This window comes from Phacochoerus africanus, chromosome 14 (genome assembly GCF_016906955.1).
Source record: "Phacochoerus africanus isolate WHEZ1 chromosome 14, ROS_Pafr_v1, whole genome shotgun sequence".
Taxonomy (NCBI): Eukaryota; Metazoa; Chordata; class Mammalia; order Artiodactyla; family Suidae; genus Phacochoerus; species Phacochoerus africanus.
The window spans coordinates 48,699,804-48,722,414 of NC_062557.1; the positions used below are offsets into that span (position 1 = coordinate 48,699,804).

The window sequence follows — 22,611 nt, forward strand, 5'->3', positions numbered from 1 at the left end:
TGTTAGATTGACTCTTTTACTATTACGTAGTATCTCTCTTTGACTCTTGTGACAGTTTTGACTTAAAGTCTTCTTTGTTTGATAGAAGCGTTATACATATGAATATATCATGCAGACATTGCCTATCTTTTAGCTAGTGAGGTTATTCCATTTACATAGATTTCAGCTAGCTGGATGGGATTGTGGTACTGTGGTCAGATAAGTTGAAGGATCTGGTCTTACGAAACCAGTATTACTGTTAGTGCGACCTATCTATTTCCAAGAATTTTGTGGTTAGGGACTTTGGTTTACATGTACATCTTTCCTTCCCAGATGTATAAACTCATTCTGCGTTAAAGCTATGTCCTAGTCATGCTGTGTATCTCACAAGATGCCTTATACATGGAGGAGGAAATTCTCAGATCTACTCAATGCCCCTTTTATACTATTGCCCTCATATCCACCGATGAAAGCCTTTCTCTGGAAGGAGTCTTCCCAGAGCCCCATGCATGTCCTTGTTCCTCAGGCTGTAGATGAAAGGGTTCATCATGGGGGTCACCACCGCGTACATGACTGTGGCCACTGAGTCCTTCATGGAGTAGGTGTGGAGGGGCTGCAGATAGACCATGCAGAGCGTCCCGTAGAAGAGGGAGACCACAGCCAGATGGGAGGCACAGGTGGAGAAGGCTTTGTATTTGCTCGAGGCTGAGGGTATTTGGAGGATGGCTCTGACAATCCGGACATAGGACGTGATCATGAACCCGAAGGGGGTGAGGAAGATGAAGGCTCCTGTGGCAATCAGCACTGTGTGAATGACTTGGGTGTCGGAGCAGGCCAGCCTCAGCAGGACATACATCTCACAGAAGATGTAGTGGATCTTCCGGGACCCACAGAAGGTCACCCTGGTCATGAGGAGGGTGAGGGTGAGGCCGTAGAGGACAGAGAGTGCCCAACACAAGGCGAGGAGTGAAACACAGAGCCGAGGGCTCATGACGGTGACATAGTGGAGGGGTTGGCAGATGGCCACATAGCGGTCATATGCCATTGTGGCCAGGATGAGGTTGTCCAGGGCGACCAAGGAGACCAGGAAGTAGAGCTGTGTCAGACACCCTGCATATGAGATAGCTTTGTTCTGGGACTGAAGATTCACCAGCATCTTGGGGATGGTGTTGGTGACGAAGAAGAGGTCAGTGAGGGAGAGGTTGGCCAGGAAGAAGTACATGGGGGTGTGCAGACGGGAGTCAGAGCCGATGGCCAGGATGATGAGCATATTTCCCACCACCGTGACCAGGTACATGGACAGGAACACCCAAAACAGGACCCGCTGCTGCCCAGGACTCTCTGAGATCCCCAGGAGTAGGAAGTCAGAGGCCCTAGTCTGGTTGCCTCCATCCATTTCATCCATTTTCCCAAGAGTCTGCAACATCAGCACCAACAAATGTCTACTAAGTGCCCTCAATGGAATAGAGACTTTCAGACAAACAAAATCCTCAGTTTCCTTAGCATTACAATGTGTTAGATTTAGTTTTAGAATTTCTTTGTGCATGAGAAATAAGGTAATAATAGACACGGGAACAGAACATGGACAATCTGTGTGCACTTTAATCATTCCAGCAGCTTCTGATTTGGCATACTCAATACACAGGCATCATGTCTATGTCATATTTGGAATCCTCTTATCATGAATACTCTTGAAGTGCTTAAATATTAGTATGTTGTTCTATGATACTACGGAAGTGTTTCAGTAGTGTTTAAAATAGGTGTATACATTAGGAAAAGTATTGCGCAAGTGGACAATGAAAGGGTAAGTAGAACTATTGAAAGGGAAAAGGAAAACATTATCAGGATTTGCTGATAGAATAATCTCTCTGGGAAATCTAAGATAATCAATGGAAATGCCATTAGAAATAAAAAGGGTTCACATTAAACTGGATGGGTTCACACAGTACATGGACCTGAAACTAATACCGTTCCCCCAGTCGTTTTATGCAGTTATTAAGACTATATTGTTGGAACACCCACTATCAGAAAATTGTTATTATATACTGAAAGTAATCGATAATGATTGAAATGTAAAGTGAAACAGTCCCACCACACTTCAGCAAAGTGCTCGGCTTCCAGGGGTTGTAGGGTCACTCGGAGAGGAGATGGCTAATCTCCTCACCCGCCAGCTCGAGCCATGGCTTAGAGATTTTGCCTGGATGAAGAAGGGGCCCTGCAAAATAGTTCTTAATCTCTTCCATCAGGAACCAACTTTATTTGCAACAGTGCATGGAAGTTCAAGCCAAAAGATGCTCTCTAGAGCAGCTGAGATGTGGCAAAAGGCAATTGGGAGGCAATTCATGGACTTAATAGTGATACAGCCAGCTAATGTGCAAAAGAAAAACGAGGAAGAAGACAGCTGGGAGGAACCCTCTTGTGGAAGAACAGATATTTCACGTTGACCTAAAATAATGTTTCTTCAAAGCGGTCATAACCTGATTGGATTAATTGGTAGAGCAATTTATGCCCTAGAGAACTGTTGAAAATAACAGAGCATCCAGCTGCCAATAAGCAGCATTTAAAAGCTGAGAATTTTGCAGGAAAGCAAAGAAGAGTTTTCTACATTACTTGCAGTTCACAGTGACCCAAGGTGGTGCTGCCCTGGGGGCAACCTCAGAGGCTTACCACTGTGGAGGTAAAAGTGACTATCATAAAATAATCCAGCCAACACTAAACAAATAAATGTGTGCATAACAGTTACAAGATCCAGAAGGGAAGCCCAATGCCCAGAGGTGACACAATGTATTATCTAAAACGCCATTTCTAACAGTTTTTTTAAATTAAAAATAAACAGGAAGGTATGACCTATACAGCAGGATAAAAAGTAGGCAAGAGAAACTGCCTGTGAGAACGACCAGGTGACAGGCTTTACTGAAAAAGGCTTCAAAGGAGCCATTAAAATATGTTGATAGACCTGAAGGAGAACGTGATTAAAGAAGTAAAAGAAGGTATAATGACAATTCCATGTCAAATCCAGATTTTCAATAGGAGGAAGGGAATTTTAAAATATAATCTCATGGAAATTATGGAGGGCATGGGACAGCCCTTTGAAACCTGTAGAGTGCTGTAAGAATCGGATTGGATTTTTCTCTTGTCTTCAAAAGCTAGGGAATTAGATGGTATGAACACTCTTCTGAAGTTTGTGAGCATCTTTCTGAGAAAGAGAAAATGGAGAAGAGGGAAGATCAGAAAGGGAGAAGGGAGAGAGAACATGAGCCTTTGACCCCTGACCTTACTCACTGTTCTGCGCTGCTCTCGGGAGCTGCCTGGTTCTGCTGCCTTTAGCTTCCTTCCTCCTGTTTAGAATAAAAATTCAGTCAGGACATAGCGGACCCTAAGACACGGACTGGTTCCTGAATGGGACTTAGAGATTTGTCCCGTTGGCTAAAGATGAGAAGGTATTGGTGTCTGGATCTTCAGTCCCTGTGAAAGAGGAGACAGAATGAAAGGCTGTAACTGCCCCGATGAGGTCGGGGAATTAGAGAACTGACGCTTGGATCTCAGGTTCATGAAGAAAAAGGGGGTGAACTAGGAGCACATCATGCCTGTTTACCAGTTTTGATGAGGCCTTGGGGAAGCCATCCCATGACAGCTTGTTGAGAGGAACCTGGATAATTGCTCCAACATTAATATCTCTAAGAAATAGTCTTGGGAAATGAGTCTTATTTATAAGGAATAAAATAACTCCATAGTCAAAAGCCTTCTTTTTTTTCTTTTTTTTGTCTTTTTCTTGTTGTTGTTGTTATGGCTATTTCTTGGGCCGCTCCCGCGGCATATGGAGGTTCCCAGGCTAGGGGTCCAATCGGAGCTGTAGCCACCGGCCTACGCCAGAGCCACAGCAACGCGGGATCCGAGCCGCGTCTGCAACCTACACCACAGCTCATGGCAACGCCGGATCCTTAACCCACTGAGCAAGGGCAGGGACCGAACCCGCAACCTCATGGTTCCTAGTCGGATTCGTTAACCACTGCGCCACGACGGGAACTCCCAAAAGCCTTCTTAAAAGGGTCGTAGGAGTAAGAGTATACCATAATTAAGGAAGACATCACACACGCGCACACACACACACACACACACACACACACACACACATTCTCTTGCCTGGCTTTGAGTCAGCAAAGCCTGGAAAATCTTGAGCCCTAAATTTGGATTAGGATGAGCCCATGTTGGTAGTGACTCCAAATACTAAGTAAAACCGATAGAAAGAAACCCTTATGTTTAGAGGACACTAATGTCACCCTGGTCTTCAAATTATTTCTCTCAGTAATTTTTTTCAATCAGAATCGCAAGCACAAGACCAAGGAGAAGCAGATACACAAGGAAATAAGATACCAAAAGCAAGAAACAGGAGATGAAAGACATATGGGGACTCTAGGTAATAAAATAATCTGACACAGAATGAAACACAGTGATGTTTAAAATGTTTATGAAATAAAATCAAGTCTGAAAATTTCGGTAGAAATGTTTACAAATGAGAAAAATGTGAGTAACCAATCTTCAAATGACAAGCACATTTTCAGCACACCACAACTCTCCTCATGTTCTCTTGCAGTCGTTGTTCCTGTGATAGCACGTACTCCTAATAGTGTAATTTAGTTTTACACACTTTGTACTTTTCATCAATGAATACGTGTAGTTTATACACTTTTGTGTCAACTTCTTTCTCTCAGCATTGTATATCTGAGGTTGTATATCTGCATATTGTTGTATGCAGTTGTAGATTGTTCATTGTTATATAATGTTCGCTTGTGTCAGTATACCATTAAAAATCCATTCATCCATTCTCCATTGATGGGCACTAGTAGTTTCCTGGTTTTTTGTTTTTTATTATTATTAGTAGTAGTAGGGCAGCTACAGATTTCTCTTGGGCGTATAACCTATGAGATCAGTTTCTGGATCACTGGTCTGTCTGATGTCTAGTTTGAATAGAAAGCTCTGGACAATTTCTCCAAGTACTTGTGCCAGTTTTTTTTTCCCTTTAGCAGTATGAGAGTTCTTAACAATATGCCTTCGTATTTTTCTGTTCTTTTCATTTTAGCTGTTTTGGTGTGTGCATAGTGCTATCTCATTATATTTTAAATGTGCATTTTCTTGATGACTAGTGAAGTCAAGTATCTTTCTATATGGGTACTAGCAATAGGTATATCTGCTTGTGTAAATTGTCTATTCAAGTCTTTAGCTCATTTTTCTATTAGGTTATCTGTCTTTTTCAAGTTAGTTTGTCATTATTTCTATATTGCAACTATGAGTTCTTTGTCAGATGTTGCAGTAAGAATATCTTCTCCAAGCTTGTGATTTGGGTTTTGCTCAATTCATGATTGAGAAACGGTCTTTTAATTTTAAAAATCTTCAATTGTAGTTCAAGTTATCAGTTTTCTATTTATTTATTTATTTATTTATTTTGGTCTTTTTGTCTTTTTAGAGCTGCACCCATGGCAAATGGAGGTTCCCAGGCTAGGGGTCTAATCGGAGCTATTGCTACTGGCCTACACCAGAGCCATAGCAACGCCAGATCCGAGCCCGCATCTGCGACCTACCCCACAGCTCATGGTAACGCCAGATCCTTAACCCACTGAGTGAGGCCCGGGACTGAACCCACAACCTCATGCTTTCTAGTCATATTTGTTTCCGCTGCGCCAAGACAGGATCTCCTCAGTTTTTTTCTTGGTTATTGCCTTTTGTATCTCGTCTAAGAAAGCACTGCTAAATCTTTCACAGTGGTCTCCTATACTTTACTCTTAAATGAATTATTGTTTTACTTTTAACATTTAAATCTCTTATTAATCTAGAGTGGATTATGGCATTAGGTGAGGTAGAGGTTGAGATACATTCCTCCCTCCACAAATGTTGATACCCTCCTGGTCAGTCCCATTTATTGAAAAGACCATCCTTTCCCTGATGTATTTATCATTAGCCAGATGAAGGTACCTATATGAATCTGTTGCTGGATTCTATCCGATTCTCTTTGTCAGCTGCTCATCCTTGCATCAATACTCTGCTCTTTAATTACTGTATCTTTTAAGAGCATTGTAATATGGTTTAAATTCTTTATTCTTCTTTAGTACTTCTTTGGCTCTTTTGGGTTCTCCCCTTCCATTTTGGCCTGTCAGTTTTCCCAACAAGACCTCCTAGGATTTTGATTTTTATTGCACTGAAACGAGATTAACTTGGAGGAGAAAGGGTATCTTTGCAATACCGAGTCCCCTAAATCTTAAACATGGTATTTTTCTCTATCTTTGGTTTACTTTACCTCAGTAACATTTTGTTATCATCAGAGTAAGCACATTCCATATCTTTTGCTAGATAAACGTTTACAATTTGTTGCCTTTTATTAAATTAAAATAGTATATACTTAAAGGTTATAACAATGTTTTGATATACATTTACATACTGAAATGATTACTACAGTCAAGCTAACGTGTCCATTTCCTCGTTTAATTAGCATGTTCTTTCCTGTTGAGAAAACTTGAGGTCTACTCTCTGAGCAAATTTCCAGTACCTAATGCAGTATTATTAACATAGGTACCGCCATGTGGTACTTCAGATCTCTTGAACTCATTAATCCTACGTAGCTGCAACTTTGTACCCTTTGAAAACATCACCCCTTACCCCTACTTCCCCACCCCCGGTAACTACCGTTCTACTTTGTGCTTCTACACATTTAATTTTTTAAAGAGTCCCCCTATAAGGGAAATCATGCAGCATTTTTTCTTTCTGTATCTGGCTTATCTCACTTAGCATAATATCCTTCGGGTTGATCTAGGTTTTCACAAATGGGAGGATCTCCTTTTTTTTAAAGCCAAATAATATTTCATTGTATGTATATACCATAACATCTTTGTCCATTCATGCCTCGACAAACACTTAGGTTGTTTCTCTATGTCACCAGGTTCTTTTGCCTGATGTGCAGCAAGCCAAATGCTGAGACGCTGAGGTTTGCAGCAGAGAAGGGTTTATTGATGAGACAGCAAAGTGAGGAGAACAAATCTCAAATCCACATCCTCCAAGGATAGAGGCACAAGATATTAATGTAATAAAGTTGAGTTGCAGGGAGCATGGAGGTCATTGGAAGTAAGAAAAAAGCAAGGTAATCGTTGTTCTTTGCTGATGCAGCTAAGCTACATGCTTCTCCATGGGACACATGTTCAGAAAATGGCTCTCTGATGTCAGAGGGAACCATATACTTCACTTGCAAATGTCTCTATTAAATGCTGTAGTGGGTCAGTGGGTTAAGAACCTGACATGGTGTCTGTGAGGATGTGGGTTCAATCCCTGCCTCCCTCAGTGGGTTAAGGGTCTGACATTGCTGCATGCTGCAGCGTAGCTAGCAGATGTGGCTCAAATGTAGTGTGGCTATGGCTGTGACTGTGGTGTAGGTCAGCAGGTGCAGCTCTGATTTGACCCCTAAACTGGGAACTTCCATATGCTGCTGGTGCAGCCATAAAAAAAAATGCTCTAGTGGGTAAGAAGTAACAATATAGAAGATTTGCTGTAATCCTAGATGATAGGAATAATTTTCCATTTTCAATACTTATGGAAAAATTGTCATCTTTACCAATTATTTTATTATTTTATGTATTTGTTAAGCTAGTAAAATAAATAACAACCGTGATGGTATGTCGATGAGACCTTGGGGAAGCAGTTTTATTTCATAGCAATTTGGCAGTATAGAATATGAGCTCTAAAACTATTCATAAGTATAGGTGGATGAATTTATTTTTAAGAATATAGTCTAGGAGTTCCCGTCGTGGTGCAGTGGTTAATGAATCCGACTAGGAACCATGAGGTTGCGGGTTCGGTCCCTGCCCTTGCTCAGTGGGTTAAGGATCCGGCGTTGCCGTGAGCTGTGGTGTAGGTTGCAGACGCGGCTCGGATCCCGCGTTGCTGTGGCTCTGGCGTAGGCCGGTGGCTACAGCTCCGATTCAACCCCTAGCCTGGGAACCTCCATATGCCGCGGGAGCGGCCCAAGAAATAGCAACAACAACAACAACAACAACAACAAAAGACAAAAAGACAAAAAAGACAAAAAAAAAAAGAATATAGTCTAGGAGAATAAATCACACAGTAAAGCAATGCCTGTGGAAGTGATTTTTTTCATATATTAAAGATGTCAATTAATCTCCAAACAGTACAGTGAAACAAACTGACAGAACTTGGTGTAAGGGTGTCTTGGCACACCTCAGAATGTATAACTGTGGCAAACATGAAAACTGTGTTGATATATGGAAATTCATATACAAAAGATAAATGTGAAAGAGTAACACTTAATTTTAATTTAAAAAGTAGAACTCAAGTATTGATGAATATTAATTTAAACAGTGAAAGATGCATGTCTGTCAATAAATTAGGAGGGAATATGGGATGGTACAAACCTGTGTATTTAAGTAGGTAAATTTTCACTTTAAGTTGAAGTGCCCAGTAAGCTTGATTTCAAAGGTAGACTGAACTCTTCCCTGCACATAAATCCCATAAGAAAGCAATCCTACTTTAAAATCCCATCATGTTCTCCAAAAGAATGATTTCAGCACAGAATGCCTTCTAATTTCACAGGGCAGACTGATGAGGTGATTCCTTATCAGCAGAGCTTGAGAGTGAATTCACATTATCTGCTGCTTACTGACCTTTAATTTTAATAAGAACTACCACAATAGCTAGCATTTGTTTAAAATATACTGTAGTCTAAGAATTATCCCTTTCCATGCTTACATGCATATCTAAGTTATCACGAACAATGCTTTCCATATATTATCACATTCAAACTTCCTGACAACTCAGTGAGGTAGGTTATACTTACTTTGAAAGGTTAAGGAACTTCTTAGGGTCACACAGCTTAAAAATGGCAAAGCCAAGTTTTGGACTTGCTTGTCTAACTCTAGAGCCAATGCTCTCTACCGCTTTGCTATATTATTTTTATTGACAGGAGATAGTGTGTGAGCTTACTGTAAGATGAAGAGGGAGCAGGTGAGCTATCAACAATTTATTTCCACAGGAGAAGGTATTATTTATAGTAATCACAATCTGTATTCTCAAAGTTTGCAACCCAGATGCCTTAAGGGAAGCAGACAAGAATGAAAGAATATCACCCTGTAGTAGTCTTTATGTTCTTCCAGAATCTAATTGGTTTTGATGTACCCTATTGTACATATATTTGTCTCAGCTTTTACTGACGTAACTTTTTGGTAACCATCAATAATAATCAATGTATTGGCCTGAATTGATCTTGGGAGAAATATAGAACTGTGTGGGCTAACTGTGGCCGTATTGTTTTGCACTGGTATTGGTGGATCTAAATGCTAGAGTAAATAGTAGGAACTTTATTCTGCAGGCAGTATAAAAACTACTTGAGATTTCTAATAGGGTTGAGGTCCTGGTGATATAATTATATTCTGTGAAGATTCATCTGATAGTGGTGTGCAGAATGGATGGAATGGGGAGAAACTGGGGACTAGGGAATGTCTAGGAGTGATTTCAATCATTCAGGCAAGAGATGCGAAGTGTTTATAAAATCATTCTTTCCTGATCCCTAACTTTACGACTGCAGCTGTGCCAGTGGGATTTCACACGTTAGTGGTGCCAGGCATTACACCAAGTGGTGTGATGAAACTGACTTGGAACAAATTTCCCCAAAGATAAAAGTAAAGTTTCCAAATGAAATTTAAGGTGTTATGAGGAACAGAGGTTTTGGATGTTGGATAAAAATATTGCAGTAGGTCTATTTAAAGAATCCACCCCCATCAAACCCTTCCCAGTCCCAGTGCCTCGTCTTTCAGCCCGGGGGTTTCACAGACCTGGGGAGTTCCAGTGTTAAAACACTATTGATAGGGAGCCAAGTCACCAAGGTCCTCTTGATGGTGGGGGAAAGTCCTGCTTCCCTCGAGTTTATTCTTGGCCAAATGCAATAGCACAATCCGCTCTTCCCTTATTCTGGTTGTGTGCTGTCCCCTGTTGTTATGAAAGATTCAGGCACATCTTTATTATACTCTACAACTGGATGGCTATAATTTTAGAACATTATGATTATATGAACTTAAGCTAATGACATTGACCTGATGATGGGTTTGTCCTGATGCCATCCTGTAGCTTAGGCATGAACATTCCAAGTTCAGATCACGAGTCCTGGAAAGAAGGTCTCTACTTTTCTTCCTCTCTCATTCTTCACTGCTTGACTATGGTGAATGTAGTTGGGTGGGGACCCACAGAGTGGATGTGAGGTCACTACCACTAAGGGGAATGAATTTTCCTAGCCCACATTAGCTTTCTCAGGGAAGACTTGATATCCTTGTTCCTTAAACTATAGATAAAGGGATTCAGCATTGGGGTTACCACTGTGTACATCACTGATGCCACTGTGCCCCTCTGTGCTGAGCGGACCGAGGGGGGACTGAAATAAACACAAAAGGAACTCCCAAAGAATAGAGAGACCACAGAGAGGTGGGAGCTGCAGGTGGAAAAGGCTTTCCGCTTCCCCTGAGCTGAGGGCATCTTCAGGATTGTGGAGAAGATATATGCGTAAGAGATAACCAGGCAGAGCACACAAACCAAGCCTGCAAGACCCCCTACAGTGAAAATCACCAGCTCATTGATGAAGGGGTCTGTGCAGGACAGACTCAGAAGAGGGTTGATGTCACAGAAGAAGTGTGGGATCTCGTGGGCTGCACAGAAGGACAGGCTGTTCATCAAGAGTGTGTGTAGGAGGGAGTGGAGGGCATTCACGATCCAGGATGCAGACACTAGGAGGATACAGAGACCAGGGCTCATGACCATGAGGTAATGGAGTGGGTAGCATATAGCCACATAGCGGTCATAGGCCATGACGGCCAAGATGAATGCTTCCAGCATCACAAACAGCATGAAAAAATAGAGTTGTGATAGACATCCCACATATGAGATGACCTGATTCTGGAACCATATGTTTGCCAGCATCTTTGGGACTGTGGTGGACACAAAGCAGGTATCAGCGAGGGAAAGGTTGGCCAGGAAGAAGTACATGGGAGTGTGGAGCTGAGCATCAGTGAAGATGGCCAGAATGATGAGAAGGTTGCCTGCCACTGTGACCAGGTACATGGGCAGGAACAACCCGAAGAGGACTCCCTGCTGCTCTGGCTGCTGGGAGAGCCCCAGAAGGAAAAAATCTGAGACACTGGTCAGGTTTTCCCATTCCATTTGTCTGTAAGCAGAAAGTTGGATTAATCGAATGGAACTGGTAAGCCCTGCATTGTGAACTCTGAAAATTATGCAATATGCCAATGTTGATCTTCTAGTGTGGGGTTGAATTATATAAAATCTCTGATATTTAATAGCTTGGGACCTACAAAAATGGCAGTTTCAAATAGTTCAACTGAATACTTGCAAGTGCCTGTGCTTGGTGCCATGGGAAAGAGAAGGTTTGTAGTGGGAGAAGAAATTTTTTAAACTTTATTATGTAAGTGTTACTCCAGTACATTTACTTTTGCAGCTAGGCTGGAGGTAATTATTGGCATAACTCTTGTGGTATTTGAGTGGACAGTATGACATTAATCCATCTGGAGATTTCACGAGTCCAAAAAATCTTCAACATATTTTCCCAATACTTCAAAAAGCACAGCTTACAGGAGAAGGGGTTTGGAATTGGTTAAAGGCGTATCTAATGCTGAAATCATTATCACTGCTATCTACACAGCTCATCTGGCCAGAAACCTGGATATCATTATTGAATCATTTTTCCTTCCACCCTGTCTGCATGCAAATACCACCAAATTATGACAATTTTACTTTCTCAATATAGCTAAAATGACCCATTTCTCTTATTTACCCACTTCCTCAGTGCCAGCTACCACTACTGTCATTGAGGACAATATTATTTGTTTCATACATTAGGGCAATGGTTCCCCTTGCCTCCAGGCATACCCACCTATCATCTGGTCTCCTCACCACAGAAAGAGTGAGCTTTCTATAAATCATATCTGATTTTGTTGCCTCAACTGAAAATCCTTCAGTGTCTCCTCATTATTCTCAGGATAAACTAAATTTCTTAACATGACCTGAAGACCCTTGATCATACTGGCATTTATTATAGATGTTTTCAGTTCCTCATGGACCACCCTCCCACCCCCTCACACCTTATGCACCAATTATACAATTATTTAAAAGATCTAGATGCAGTCTCACCATTGGACTTTTGCCCATCTTATTTTCTTGGACTGGAATGGTCTTCCCTCTCTCATTCATCAGACTAGCCAAGCTTCAGATCTTAGCTTAAATGTCCTTTCTTCTAGGAAGCCTTCTCTACTTACCCTCTCACAAAAAAATTCAGGCTCATGCCCTCCCTGCCCCTGTGCCTCACCCATCACAATATGTGTCACTCTGGATTGTGGCCATCTATTTATTTACGTCCTCCAATATACTGTGAGCACCATTCAGAGCAGGCAGAGAAGATGCCTATCTTGTTCATCTTGGGAATCTAGCAGTAGCCCCAAGCATGGTACAACGTAGGTGATCAGTAAGAATCCATCGTGTGAATAAACAAACCTCCAAGAACAGAAAGAATGGACAGGGAGATTGTATAGAGGTAACATCAGTCATAGGGAACAGCCTGAACCTTTTCTGTTAGTGGTTTCATCCTTAGCTTTGAGTAAAGTCCTGGCCGTAGGAAGACACAGGAAACATTATGATTCCAGAGACAAAAGATGTCAAAGAAAGAAAATGTGCTTTTGGTGGACTTCACTTGCATGTCCTCTGGATTCAAGTTCAAGTTTGAGAATGAAAATGAAATGTAGAGAACCCATGTTCCCTCACTGATGAGGAAAAAAAAAAAACATCCAGGGAGAAAAGGAGTAAAAGGAGTAAAACCTTATACGGTTAAAAACAGAGAGAAGTGGGTGGTGGTGGGAGACGGGAGTGATCAGGACGTATCTCAACTCATATCCTCATAGTGGTCTCAAATATAAACATTTTAATCCCAGCTCTGAAAACAAACAAACAAACAGCTGTCCAGTATGTCTGGTAAAAGTCTCTAGGAGAATGAATAGGAGACCAATAACAGTAGCTGTTTGTTGGAGGTATGGAAATTGAGTGAATGAGACACAAGAGAAGAGGGATTTTCCATGTGTGCATTTTAGCAGATTTTGAGGTTTGAGTCATATGAATGTCCTACTTATTAAAAAGTAAATAAATGAATTAAGGAAGCCTTTCCCTAAAATGAAACCATGGGCTCATGAAATCTATGAAAGTAAGACAATGCAGTATAATGCAGCCACTCTTTGATGGATTCCATGAATAGCAGAAAAACCTGTTTGGTTGAAGCCATGATGCCTTAATGCAGTGTGTGAGCATGAGTGTTTAAGTTTGTACATGTGTATGGGTGAGTGTCTGTGTGTTTCCTGCAGAAGCTGGAGGTTGAGTAAAAAGGATCATCACAGAATTATTTGGAGAGAAGTCACCATTGATTCCTGTGCTCTGGTCTTACAGCACGATGACTCTTAGTGTCCATAAGATTGAGCACCCAGGTCTCTGCCCATTTTGGGTGCTAAAGCAGCCCAGTCTAATCATTGTTGTTTCAGGACTGTTTGTGAGAGATAGGCTCCTAGCTGACCATAGGATGGGATAGGCAGAGGAGAAAGAGGAGAAAAAAAGAAGCAATATGGAGTTGTGTATCTTCCTTTCCTAGTCCTTACCTGGCTGTTCTCACCAATTACTGAGGGTGTCACTGGCAGGCTCCTGTCTGCTTCATGTACATCTCTCTCACTGTGGACGGTCAGAAGAAGATGATAGGATGTCCTTCTAAAGGCACCAAGAGGGAATTTGCATTATGCTCTAGATGTGTTGAATAATGATTCTTGCCATTGCCGTATCTGCTCAAATTTCTCCTTTTGTCTCACAGTGTTAGAGAATTTCTTATTTTTGTCCATTCTGAGAAAAATGGACAATAGCTGCAGGCCAAGATTATAATCATGCCAGCATATGTCATCCCAGGAAGCTGCATTCACAGTACACCACATAGAGCTTAATAACAACATTAGCATTCCTTTTCTATTTAGTTCAGAATTTTCTGCTAATGTTTGCCCTTTTATTTATTCATAAAACTCATGAGAAGTGTATTCTTGCTATTTCATCTCAGCCCTGGAGTTAAGGTCCTGCTATTCTTAGCTGTAGGATGGACCGATCTCAAGATCTGTTAAACTAAAGATAATTAATTCTATGAGGTCCTCAGAACCCAAGAGAGTTGAAAATCCACTGCTGTGTCCCCGCTGTGAGCTGGTTCAAGAGAGGCTAAGGCACTGGGGACTTGTCAATGACATCTCTCTGATCCCAACAGGATCCTAGCATTCCATTCATCAGCAGAGAAACGAAGCAGAGGCTTCGTTTAGCCTTGGGATTTTTTTTTCTGGGACTCTTCTGGGAGATGCAGACAGAGGCTTTTATACCATGAACAAGACCAGATGAGTTGAACCACTGTTGACTCAGAGAGTACCTTACCATCTCATCTTCTTCTAGACTTGATAATCCTAGTCCAGATTGAGGCTGTGTTAGAGCAGCCCCACTTGTACTGTTTATACCTCCTTTGGGCTAGACAGACCAGAGGTAAGAAGCTAGGCATTCCTTATCATGGCAGGTGCCAACAGCTTGAATCCTATCTTTGTTGAAGTTTCACAAACAGATCTGTGGGGCAGGTGGAAGCTGAAATGACACCTAGCAAATAGCATCTCTTCTTTTTTCTTTAGAAATGGTCACATAATAGTCCCTCTTCTCCAGGTTCATCTAATTAAGAACACAAAGGATAAAGCAGCATAGAATATGGATGACCTGGGAATATACGTTATTCTTGGAGTCTCTTTGGAACGGTGAACAAGTTCATGTGTGTGCTAGAAGTGCTGGCATGATATACCCTTCCATCAATATTTGAATGGTTTCAGTACATTATTCCATTTTATGGAATAAAATAACCACATAATTCCAGGCTTAAAAAAATATAGTTTAATTTTTTTTTCCTACCACGGGCAAAAGCAAAATAGTAAACTAGTCCTTTAAGAAGGAATGTAATGCAGTTTGGAACGTGTGATATTTGATGTTCAGAATCCATTGACCAGGATGGAATGGCAGCTAGCACAGCTGAATGGGCAGAAATTGGAAAGAAAGCAATGCATATGTTGAGCTAGAAATATTTGTTCTGAGTCCTTTCTCCTATACCACTTCCTCTTAGAATCTGGAGAGGCAGAATATAGAGAGACCAAATCCAAGACATGTTTTCTCAGTTTGAGTAGATTAATATCTCCAAAGTCTTGCTTTGTCTTTCTTTCTCAGTCCTATATCTAGAGAGGCAAAGCATGGTCACAAAAGATTGAAAGTTCTGGAGTCAGATAGCCTGGGACTGAATTCTTCCTGTGTGGACCTGGGCAAGTTTATCAAGTTCTCTAGGCTTCAGTTTTCTCATCTTAATAACCTCTGAGTCACTCATGAATGGGACAGTTTCCAGCTAAGGATGAAAGAATTGAACTGAGATTTGAGTCGCTACCCAAGAGAAAGAGGTTCTAGTTTGATTATAGCCAAGTTATGTGCTGTATTCAACAAGAACATAACATAACAAACAAGTAAACAAACCCCAATAATTTTGGAGGTACAAAACATAATCCAAAACCTCCATGATACAGTGTTCACAAAGTCCAGGAATCAAGCACAATTACTAGACATATGAAGAAACTGGAAAATCCTCAGAAGAAAAGACATTCAATGGAGACTAATCATGGGATGATGTACTTGTTAGAATTACCAGATAAGGATTTTATTTTATTCATTTATATTTATTTATTTTTTTTAATAATTTTTTTTTTATTTTCCCACTGTACAGCAAGGGGGTCAGGTTATCCTTACATGTATACATTACAATTACATTTTTCCCCCAGCCTTTCTTCTGTTGCAACATGAGTATCTAGACAAAGTTCTCAATGCTATTCAGCAGGATCTCCTTGTAAATCTATTCTAAGTTGTGTCTGATAAGCCCAAGCTCCCAATCATTTATATTTATATTTGCTTCTTTTTTATTGATGCATAGTTGACTTATTATATTAGTTTCAGGTGTACAACATAGTGATTCAGTATTTTTTATAAATTATACTCCATATAAAGTCATTATAACATATTGGCTATATTCCCTGTGCTGTACATTGCATCTTTGTATCTTATTTATTTTATACCTAGTAATTTGTACCTCTTAATCCACTTCCCCTATTTTACCCCTCCCTGCACCTCTCTTCCCACTGGTAAACCACTAGTTTGTTCTCTGTATTTGGGAGTCTGTTATATTTGTTCTATTCTGTTATATTCATTTTTTAAAAATATTCTACATGTAAGTGAAGACATAAAGTATTTGTATTTCTCTGACTTATTTCACTAAGCATAATATTCTCCAGGTCCATACATATTGTTGCAAATGGCAAAATTTCATTCATTTTTATGGGTAATATTCCATTATGTATATATGATAAGCCTTTCACCAGGCTCATTAAGAAAAAAGAGAGAGGACTCAAATAGACCTTTTACCACTGATATAACATAAATACAAATGATCATAAGATAATGCTGTGAACAGTTATTCACCAATGTATTAGACAGCCTAGAAGAACTGAATAAATTCTTAGAAAAATCTTCTTCTTTGGATAAATGTATATTTAGGTCTTCTGTCCATTTTTCAAGTGGGTTATTGTTTTTCTGTTATCGAGTTGCATGAGTTGTTTGTAAAATTTGAAGATTAGGCCCTTGTCTGTTGCATCGTTGGCAAAGATTTTCTCCCATTCTGTGGGTTGTCTTTTCATTTTTTTAATGGTTCCCTTTGCTGTGCAAAAGCTTTTGTGTTTTATTATGTTCCATTGGTTTATTTGTGTCTTTATTATCATTATTCTAGGAGGTGGATCAAACAAAATGTTGCTGTGCTTTATGTCAAAGAGGGTTCTGCCTATGTTTTCCTCTAGGAGTTTTATAGTGTCTGGCCTTATATTTAGGTCTTTAATCCATTTGGGGTTTATTTTTATATATGGTGTTAGAAGTGTTCTACTTTCGTTCTTTTACATGTAGATTTCCAGTTTTCCCAGAACCATTTATTGAGAGGCTATCTTTCTTCCACTGTATGTACTGCCCTCCTTTGTCATGATTAGTTGCCCATAGTGTTACTTGTGTTTATATCTGGGCTTTCTGTCCTGTTCCATTGGTCTATATTTCTGTTTTTGTGCCAGTACCATATTGTTTTGATGACTATGGGTTTGTAGTATTGTCTAAAGTCAGGAAGCTTGATTCCTTATTTTCATTTTTCTTTTTCAATATTGCTTTGGCTATTCAGGGTCTCTTGTGTTTCCATACAAATTTTAAAATATTTTGTTCTAGTTCCATGAAGAATGTCTTTGGTAATTTGATAGGGATTGCTTTGAATCTGTAGATTGCCTTGAGTAGTATAGTCATTTTGACAATATTGATTCTTCCCATCCAAGAGCATGGTATAACTTCACATATGTTTGTGTGGTCTTTTTTTTTTTTTTTTGGCTATTTCTTGGGCCGCTCCTGCGGCATATGGAGGTTCCCGGGCTAGGGGTCGAATCAGAGCTGTGGCCACCAGCCGACGCCAGAGCCACAGCAACTCGGGATCCGAGCCGCGTCTGCAACCTACACCACAGCTCACGGCAATGCCGGATTGTTAACCCACTGAGCAAGGGCAGGGCAGGGACTGAACCCGCAACCCCATGGTTCCTAGTCGGATTTGTCAACCACTGCGCCACCACGGGAACTCCTGTGTGGTCTTTGATTTCTTTCCTCAGCATTTTATAGTTTTCAGAGTATAGGTCTTTTGTCTCTTTAGGTATGTTTATTCCTAGGTGTTTTGTTCGTTTTGATGCAATTTGGCAAAGTTGCAGGCTACAAAATTAATACACAGAAATCAATTGCATTCCTTTATACTAATAATGAAAGATCAGAAAGAGAAATCAGAGAAACCATCTCATTTACAATTGTATCACCAAATCTGCTGTTAGTCCTTTTAGTGTATTTTTCATTTCACTTACTGTATTCTTCTGCTCTATTTGGTTCTTTTTATAGTTTCTAGTTCTTTGTTGAATTCTCACTGTGTTTTCCCAATTTCAGTTAGCATTTTTATTAATATTGCTTTGAACCCTTTATCAGGTAAATAATTTATTTGTTTCATTAGCATTTTCCAGGGTTTTATTTTGTTCTTTCATTTGAGACATATTCTTGTGTTTTCTAATTTTGTTTAAATTTCTCTGTTTTGTCTCTATGAAATTAGGTGAAATAGTTACCTAGTCTGGTCTTGAAGATGTGTCCCTGTGTTAGAGCATCCATCTGCAGCCTGCATGTGCCCAGCGGGTTTGGTGTGAGAGCTGGATCTGAAGTAAGCAGGGGTCATGTCTTCTTTTGGGGTGTGCTGGCAGCTGCTGCCTTGGTGGGAGGTAGGCTGGAGTCTGAAGAGCTAGAGCCGAAGCTAAGTGTGAGCTTTGGCTTCTCTTAGCCTCAATAGTGGTCACAGCCCTATCAGGTGTGACTCTGCGGCCCAAGGGTCTGGAGCAGGAGCCTTGATGGAGTTGAGCTTCCCAGTGTGATGGCAGTCTCTGCCTTGGTTGGGGGCATGGCTGGGGCCAGAGGGCTTGGGGCTACACTTCTGTGCCAGTTCTTCTTTTTCCCCTGGTGCGGATGCCTTGGATGTAGTAGGGTGGGGTGGAAAGTTTGGAGCTGCACTGCTGAGCTGTCTCTGCTCCTTCTCTGTGGCATGCATGCACACGTGTAATGGCAGCAACGGCGGTTTCTACCCTGGCTAGAGGCAGGGCCTGGGCTGCTCTGCTTCTTCCTCCATGTGCACACACATGTCCATGCTGGTAGTGCTGAGCTCCACTCTGGCTTGTGGCAGGGCCTGGCTGAACCAGCTCTGCTCCTTCTGGGGTGCACATGTGTACCAGCAATTGTGGTCTCTGCTTTGGCTAGAGGCAAAGCTGGGGCCTGACCTGGCTCTGCTCTTTGGTAAATGTGTGTACATTGGTCATGGTGGCTTCCTCCTTAGTGGGGACTGCTAGAGCAGGAGCCTGGTGTGGGCCGATGGATGTGCTGGAGGTTATCCTGGTAGGTTGTCCAGAGCACCAAGCAGTTTTCTATCTGCTACCTCTATGCTAGAACCAGGAGCAAGCAAGCCTGTGCACAAACTCTTCAAGAGCAGAACCTTAAATTTCTGATAGCCCTCTAGTAAGCCCCTCCTGGTTTTAAAACCAGATATGGGGGTTCATCTTCCTGGTGTTGGACTCTAAGCCTGGGTTGCCTAATACGTAGCTCAAACCCCTTAACCCCCGGGCTATCACCATCTTCTCTGGGTGTGGGTCCTTACTAGATTGCTTCTCTTCTGCTGTCATACTCCATGTGGTTCTTTCTTTACAGCCTTGATTGTGGAAGAGTCATTCTTCTAGTCTTCAAGTCATTATCAGTGAGAGTCGTTCTATATGTATTTGTAGTTTTGATGTGTTTGTTGGGGGAGGTGAGCTCCAGGTCTTCCTACTCTGCCATATTGATTCTGGCTCATCAAATAAAGAGTTAAACTAGATATTATAAGTATTTTCTATGAAGTAAAGGAAAATATGCAGCAGTGAATAAAGTTGTAGAAAACCTCAGCAGAAAATTTAAAAAAAAGGAATTATAGAACTTAAAATTACAATTGTTTGAATAAAAATACTGTGATCTATGCTGTTTAATTGCCATTGCTTGGTGGCATCCTGGATGAAAACCCCATAGCATAGCATAGCACCTAATAGACTGAGAAAAAAATTAGTTGATATGGAATTAGTCATAAACCTGCCCCCTGGAGCTACACAGGATAAATATCATCCCTTTGATATTGGAAAGATTCTAAATATTCAAAAATCATGACCCTCAAATATTTCTGTGATTGTTGCTTTTAAACATAATGACTGGAGGAGAGATGGATATGTATGTCTCAAAGAACCTTTTGCCCTTCCTGTCACCCAGATCTTACTTGTTGTTTGTGTCTATTTAAGAGGCTGAGCACAAAGATCTGGCTCTAAGACCTCTGTTTGTACCTGCAGATGATGGAAAGTGAACATCCAGAAATTGATAAAGAATCCTTTCAGTCTTAGCTAAATAGGAGGCAAATGATAGTGATTGACAGCATAGATTTTGGAACCAGACCACTTGGGTTTGAATCATAGCATTGCTACTTACTGTGTATGCTTGGGCAGGGTAATTAACTTTTCTAGGTGTGAAGTTTCTCATATGCAAAATTGGCATGTGCACACTGTGGTATATGGAGTGATTGGCCAGTGGGGAGCTGCTATTTAGCACAGGGAATTTACCCAATATTCTATGATAATCTACATGGGAAAAATTTTGAGAAAGAATGGATGTGTGTAACAGTATAACTGAGTCACTTCGTTGTACAGCAGAAGTTATCACAACCTTGTATGTCAACTATACTTCAATGAAACTTTAAAAAAAGAAACACCTTCCCAAATACATAATAACATATATAGAAGGTATATTTTCAAGAGCAAAATGTTGGGAACAACCTAAATCAACATATGGAGGAAATTGGTTGACCAAACAATGGTACATTTATGCAATAGTACCACGTAGCCACTAAGAAAAAGAAAAGAATAAAAATTTCTATGAATGATATGGAATAATTTTCAGGCTTTATTAAGTAAAAAAAAAATCAAAGAGCAAAGCAGTAGATATACTTTGCTCCAGTTTGTGTAAGAGAGAGAAATATGTATACTTTTATATGTTCATATACTTAATATGCTTATTTTTTCAAAAAGATATAAAGGGCCAATAAACCATAAATTAAGGAAAATAATATTACCTTTATGGTGAAAATAGGGTGAAAGAGTAGGAAAAGGGTTGATTTCTCAGAGTATGCTTTTTTAAATAAAATGTTTGACTTTTGAATCATGCACATGTTTTACATATATATGTAAGCATGCTATACTATACTTTAAAACAAAACTAAATAAAAACACATTGTGAGAAACAATATCTCATGACTGCAAAACAAACAAAAAATTGGGATAACAGTAATACCTAACTCATAAGGGAAGCTAATATATGCAGTGTGTAAACAAATTAAGGGAGTTCCCATTGTGGCTCAGCATGAACGAATCCAACTAGGATCCATGAGGATGTGGGTTCAATCCCTGGCCTCGCTCAGTGGGTCAGGGATCCAGCATTGCAGTGAGCTATGGTGTAGGTCACAGATGCAGCTTGGATCCTGCATTGCTCTGGCTGTGATTGTGGCGGGCAGCTGCAGCTCTGATTCAACCCTGAGCCTGGGAAGTTCCATATGCTGAGGGTGCAGCCCTGAAAGGCAAAATGAGATGAAATGAAATAAAATAGAAACCTCAGTTAAATAGAGCTGAGAGACCTGAAGGGGGAGCTCTCATGCCCTGCCATGATAGAAAGCCCAACAGGAAGAAAGATTTCCTCTTCTTTCCTGGCAAGAGCTTAGCCGATGAAAAGCATGGACTCTTTGTTTACTATGACTCTCCCAGCTTCCTTTTCCCCCATAAAAGTGTTCTGCACTTGCCATGTGGGGACGTTCACATACCTCACTATGGTTCTTAACGCCAAATTGCAATTCTCTGCTGATCCCAAATAAACCCATCTTTGTCGGAGAAACACCAGGCAGTCTGTTTGTTTCAGGTCACCAGCACAATGCCACACCATTTAAAAGTTTCCTTGACTTCCTGGAAAGGCAGAAGCATGCATGGCGTATCACAGCTGTAGTTTAATTCACTATCACATGCTACTTGTGGAATTCTTTGGTATCTCCTTTGGTCTGCAATGGATAAATTTGGATTGGCTCATTGAGGGGGGTGAGGATGGAAACAGTGCAGGATCATTTCTCTCTCCAGTTTCAAAGTGTGATAACTTCTGTATGAGCCCGTGTTTCCCTTCTCTGCCTACAGCTTGTGCTCTATTGAGGATGGTTTTGTTCTCTCTGCTTCTCTAAGTTCTGGCCTTGTCTCCTACAGGTGTGCACATCCTGACGTATTTAGATGCCCTCGAAGAGGAGTATTTTATATCTCCTCTGTGGGTCAGCTGTGGAGTCAAGGGAAGAGCATTAGGCACGAAGAAACTTGAGGCAAATCCTAGACCAGTATCTTACTAAGTAAAAGACTTAAAAAGACATTTAGTAAGTTACTTCATCTTTCAAAGATATGGCTTTTCTATCTGTAAAGGAGGGCTATTTCCATGTATGTTACAGGGCTATTTTGAAAATTAAGAGACAATACTATATGTAATACAGTAAATAAACAAAAGTATATTCAATATTTAATGAAACATCTGTTTTCTCTAATCCTACATGGCACATTTTGAATCTCCTTTGTGGAACTTACCAATTTCTTCCTTGTATTAGCTGTTATTTCACTTTTTTCCCCTCAAAATGTCCCACAGGAACCTTGAAAACACACCCCAAATGGAACTAATTTTTCTTGAATTACTCCATTGTTAATTATTTTCATTACAGGCATCATTTTCCTTTTAGTGACTCAATCCCACAACACTGAAGATGTCTCCTTACTACTTTCATAAAAATTACCACATTCTTTTGTTTTT

General features: G+C 40.6%; 2 protein-coding genes across 2 annotated transcripts; both read right to left on the reverse strand.

Moving 5' to 3' along the window:
* Positions 1 to 433: 433 nt before the first annotated feature.
* LOC125113892 (olfactory receptor 1D2-like) lies at positions 434 to 1,399 on the reverse strand. Its single transcript, XM_047756823.1, has one exon. It carries the CDS (start codon positions 1,382 to 1,384, stop codon positions 434 to 436), a length of 951 nt encoding a protein of 316 aa, XP_047612779.1. The 5' UTR covers positions 1,385 to 1,399.
* An 8,843-nt stretch (positions 1,400 to 10,242) lies between these two features.
* On the reverse strand, positions 10,243 to 11,292 carry LOC125114641 (olfactory receptor 1G1-like). Its single transcript, XM_047758033.1, has one exon. The coding sequence runs from the start codon at positions 11,182 to 11,184 to the stop codon at positions 10,243 to 10,245; it is 942 nt and encodes a 313-aa protein (XP_047613989.1). The 5' UTR covers positions 11,185 to 11,292.
* Between the last annotated feature and the right edge of the window lie 11,319 nt (positions 11,293 to 22,611).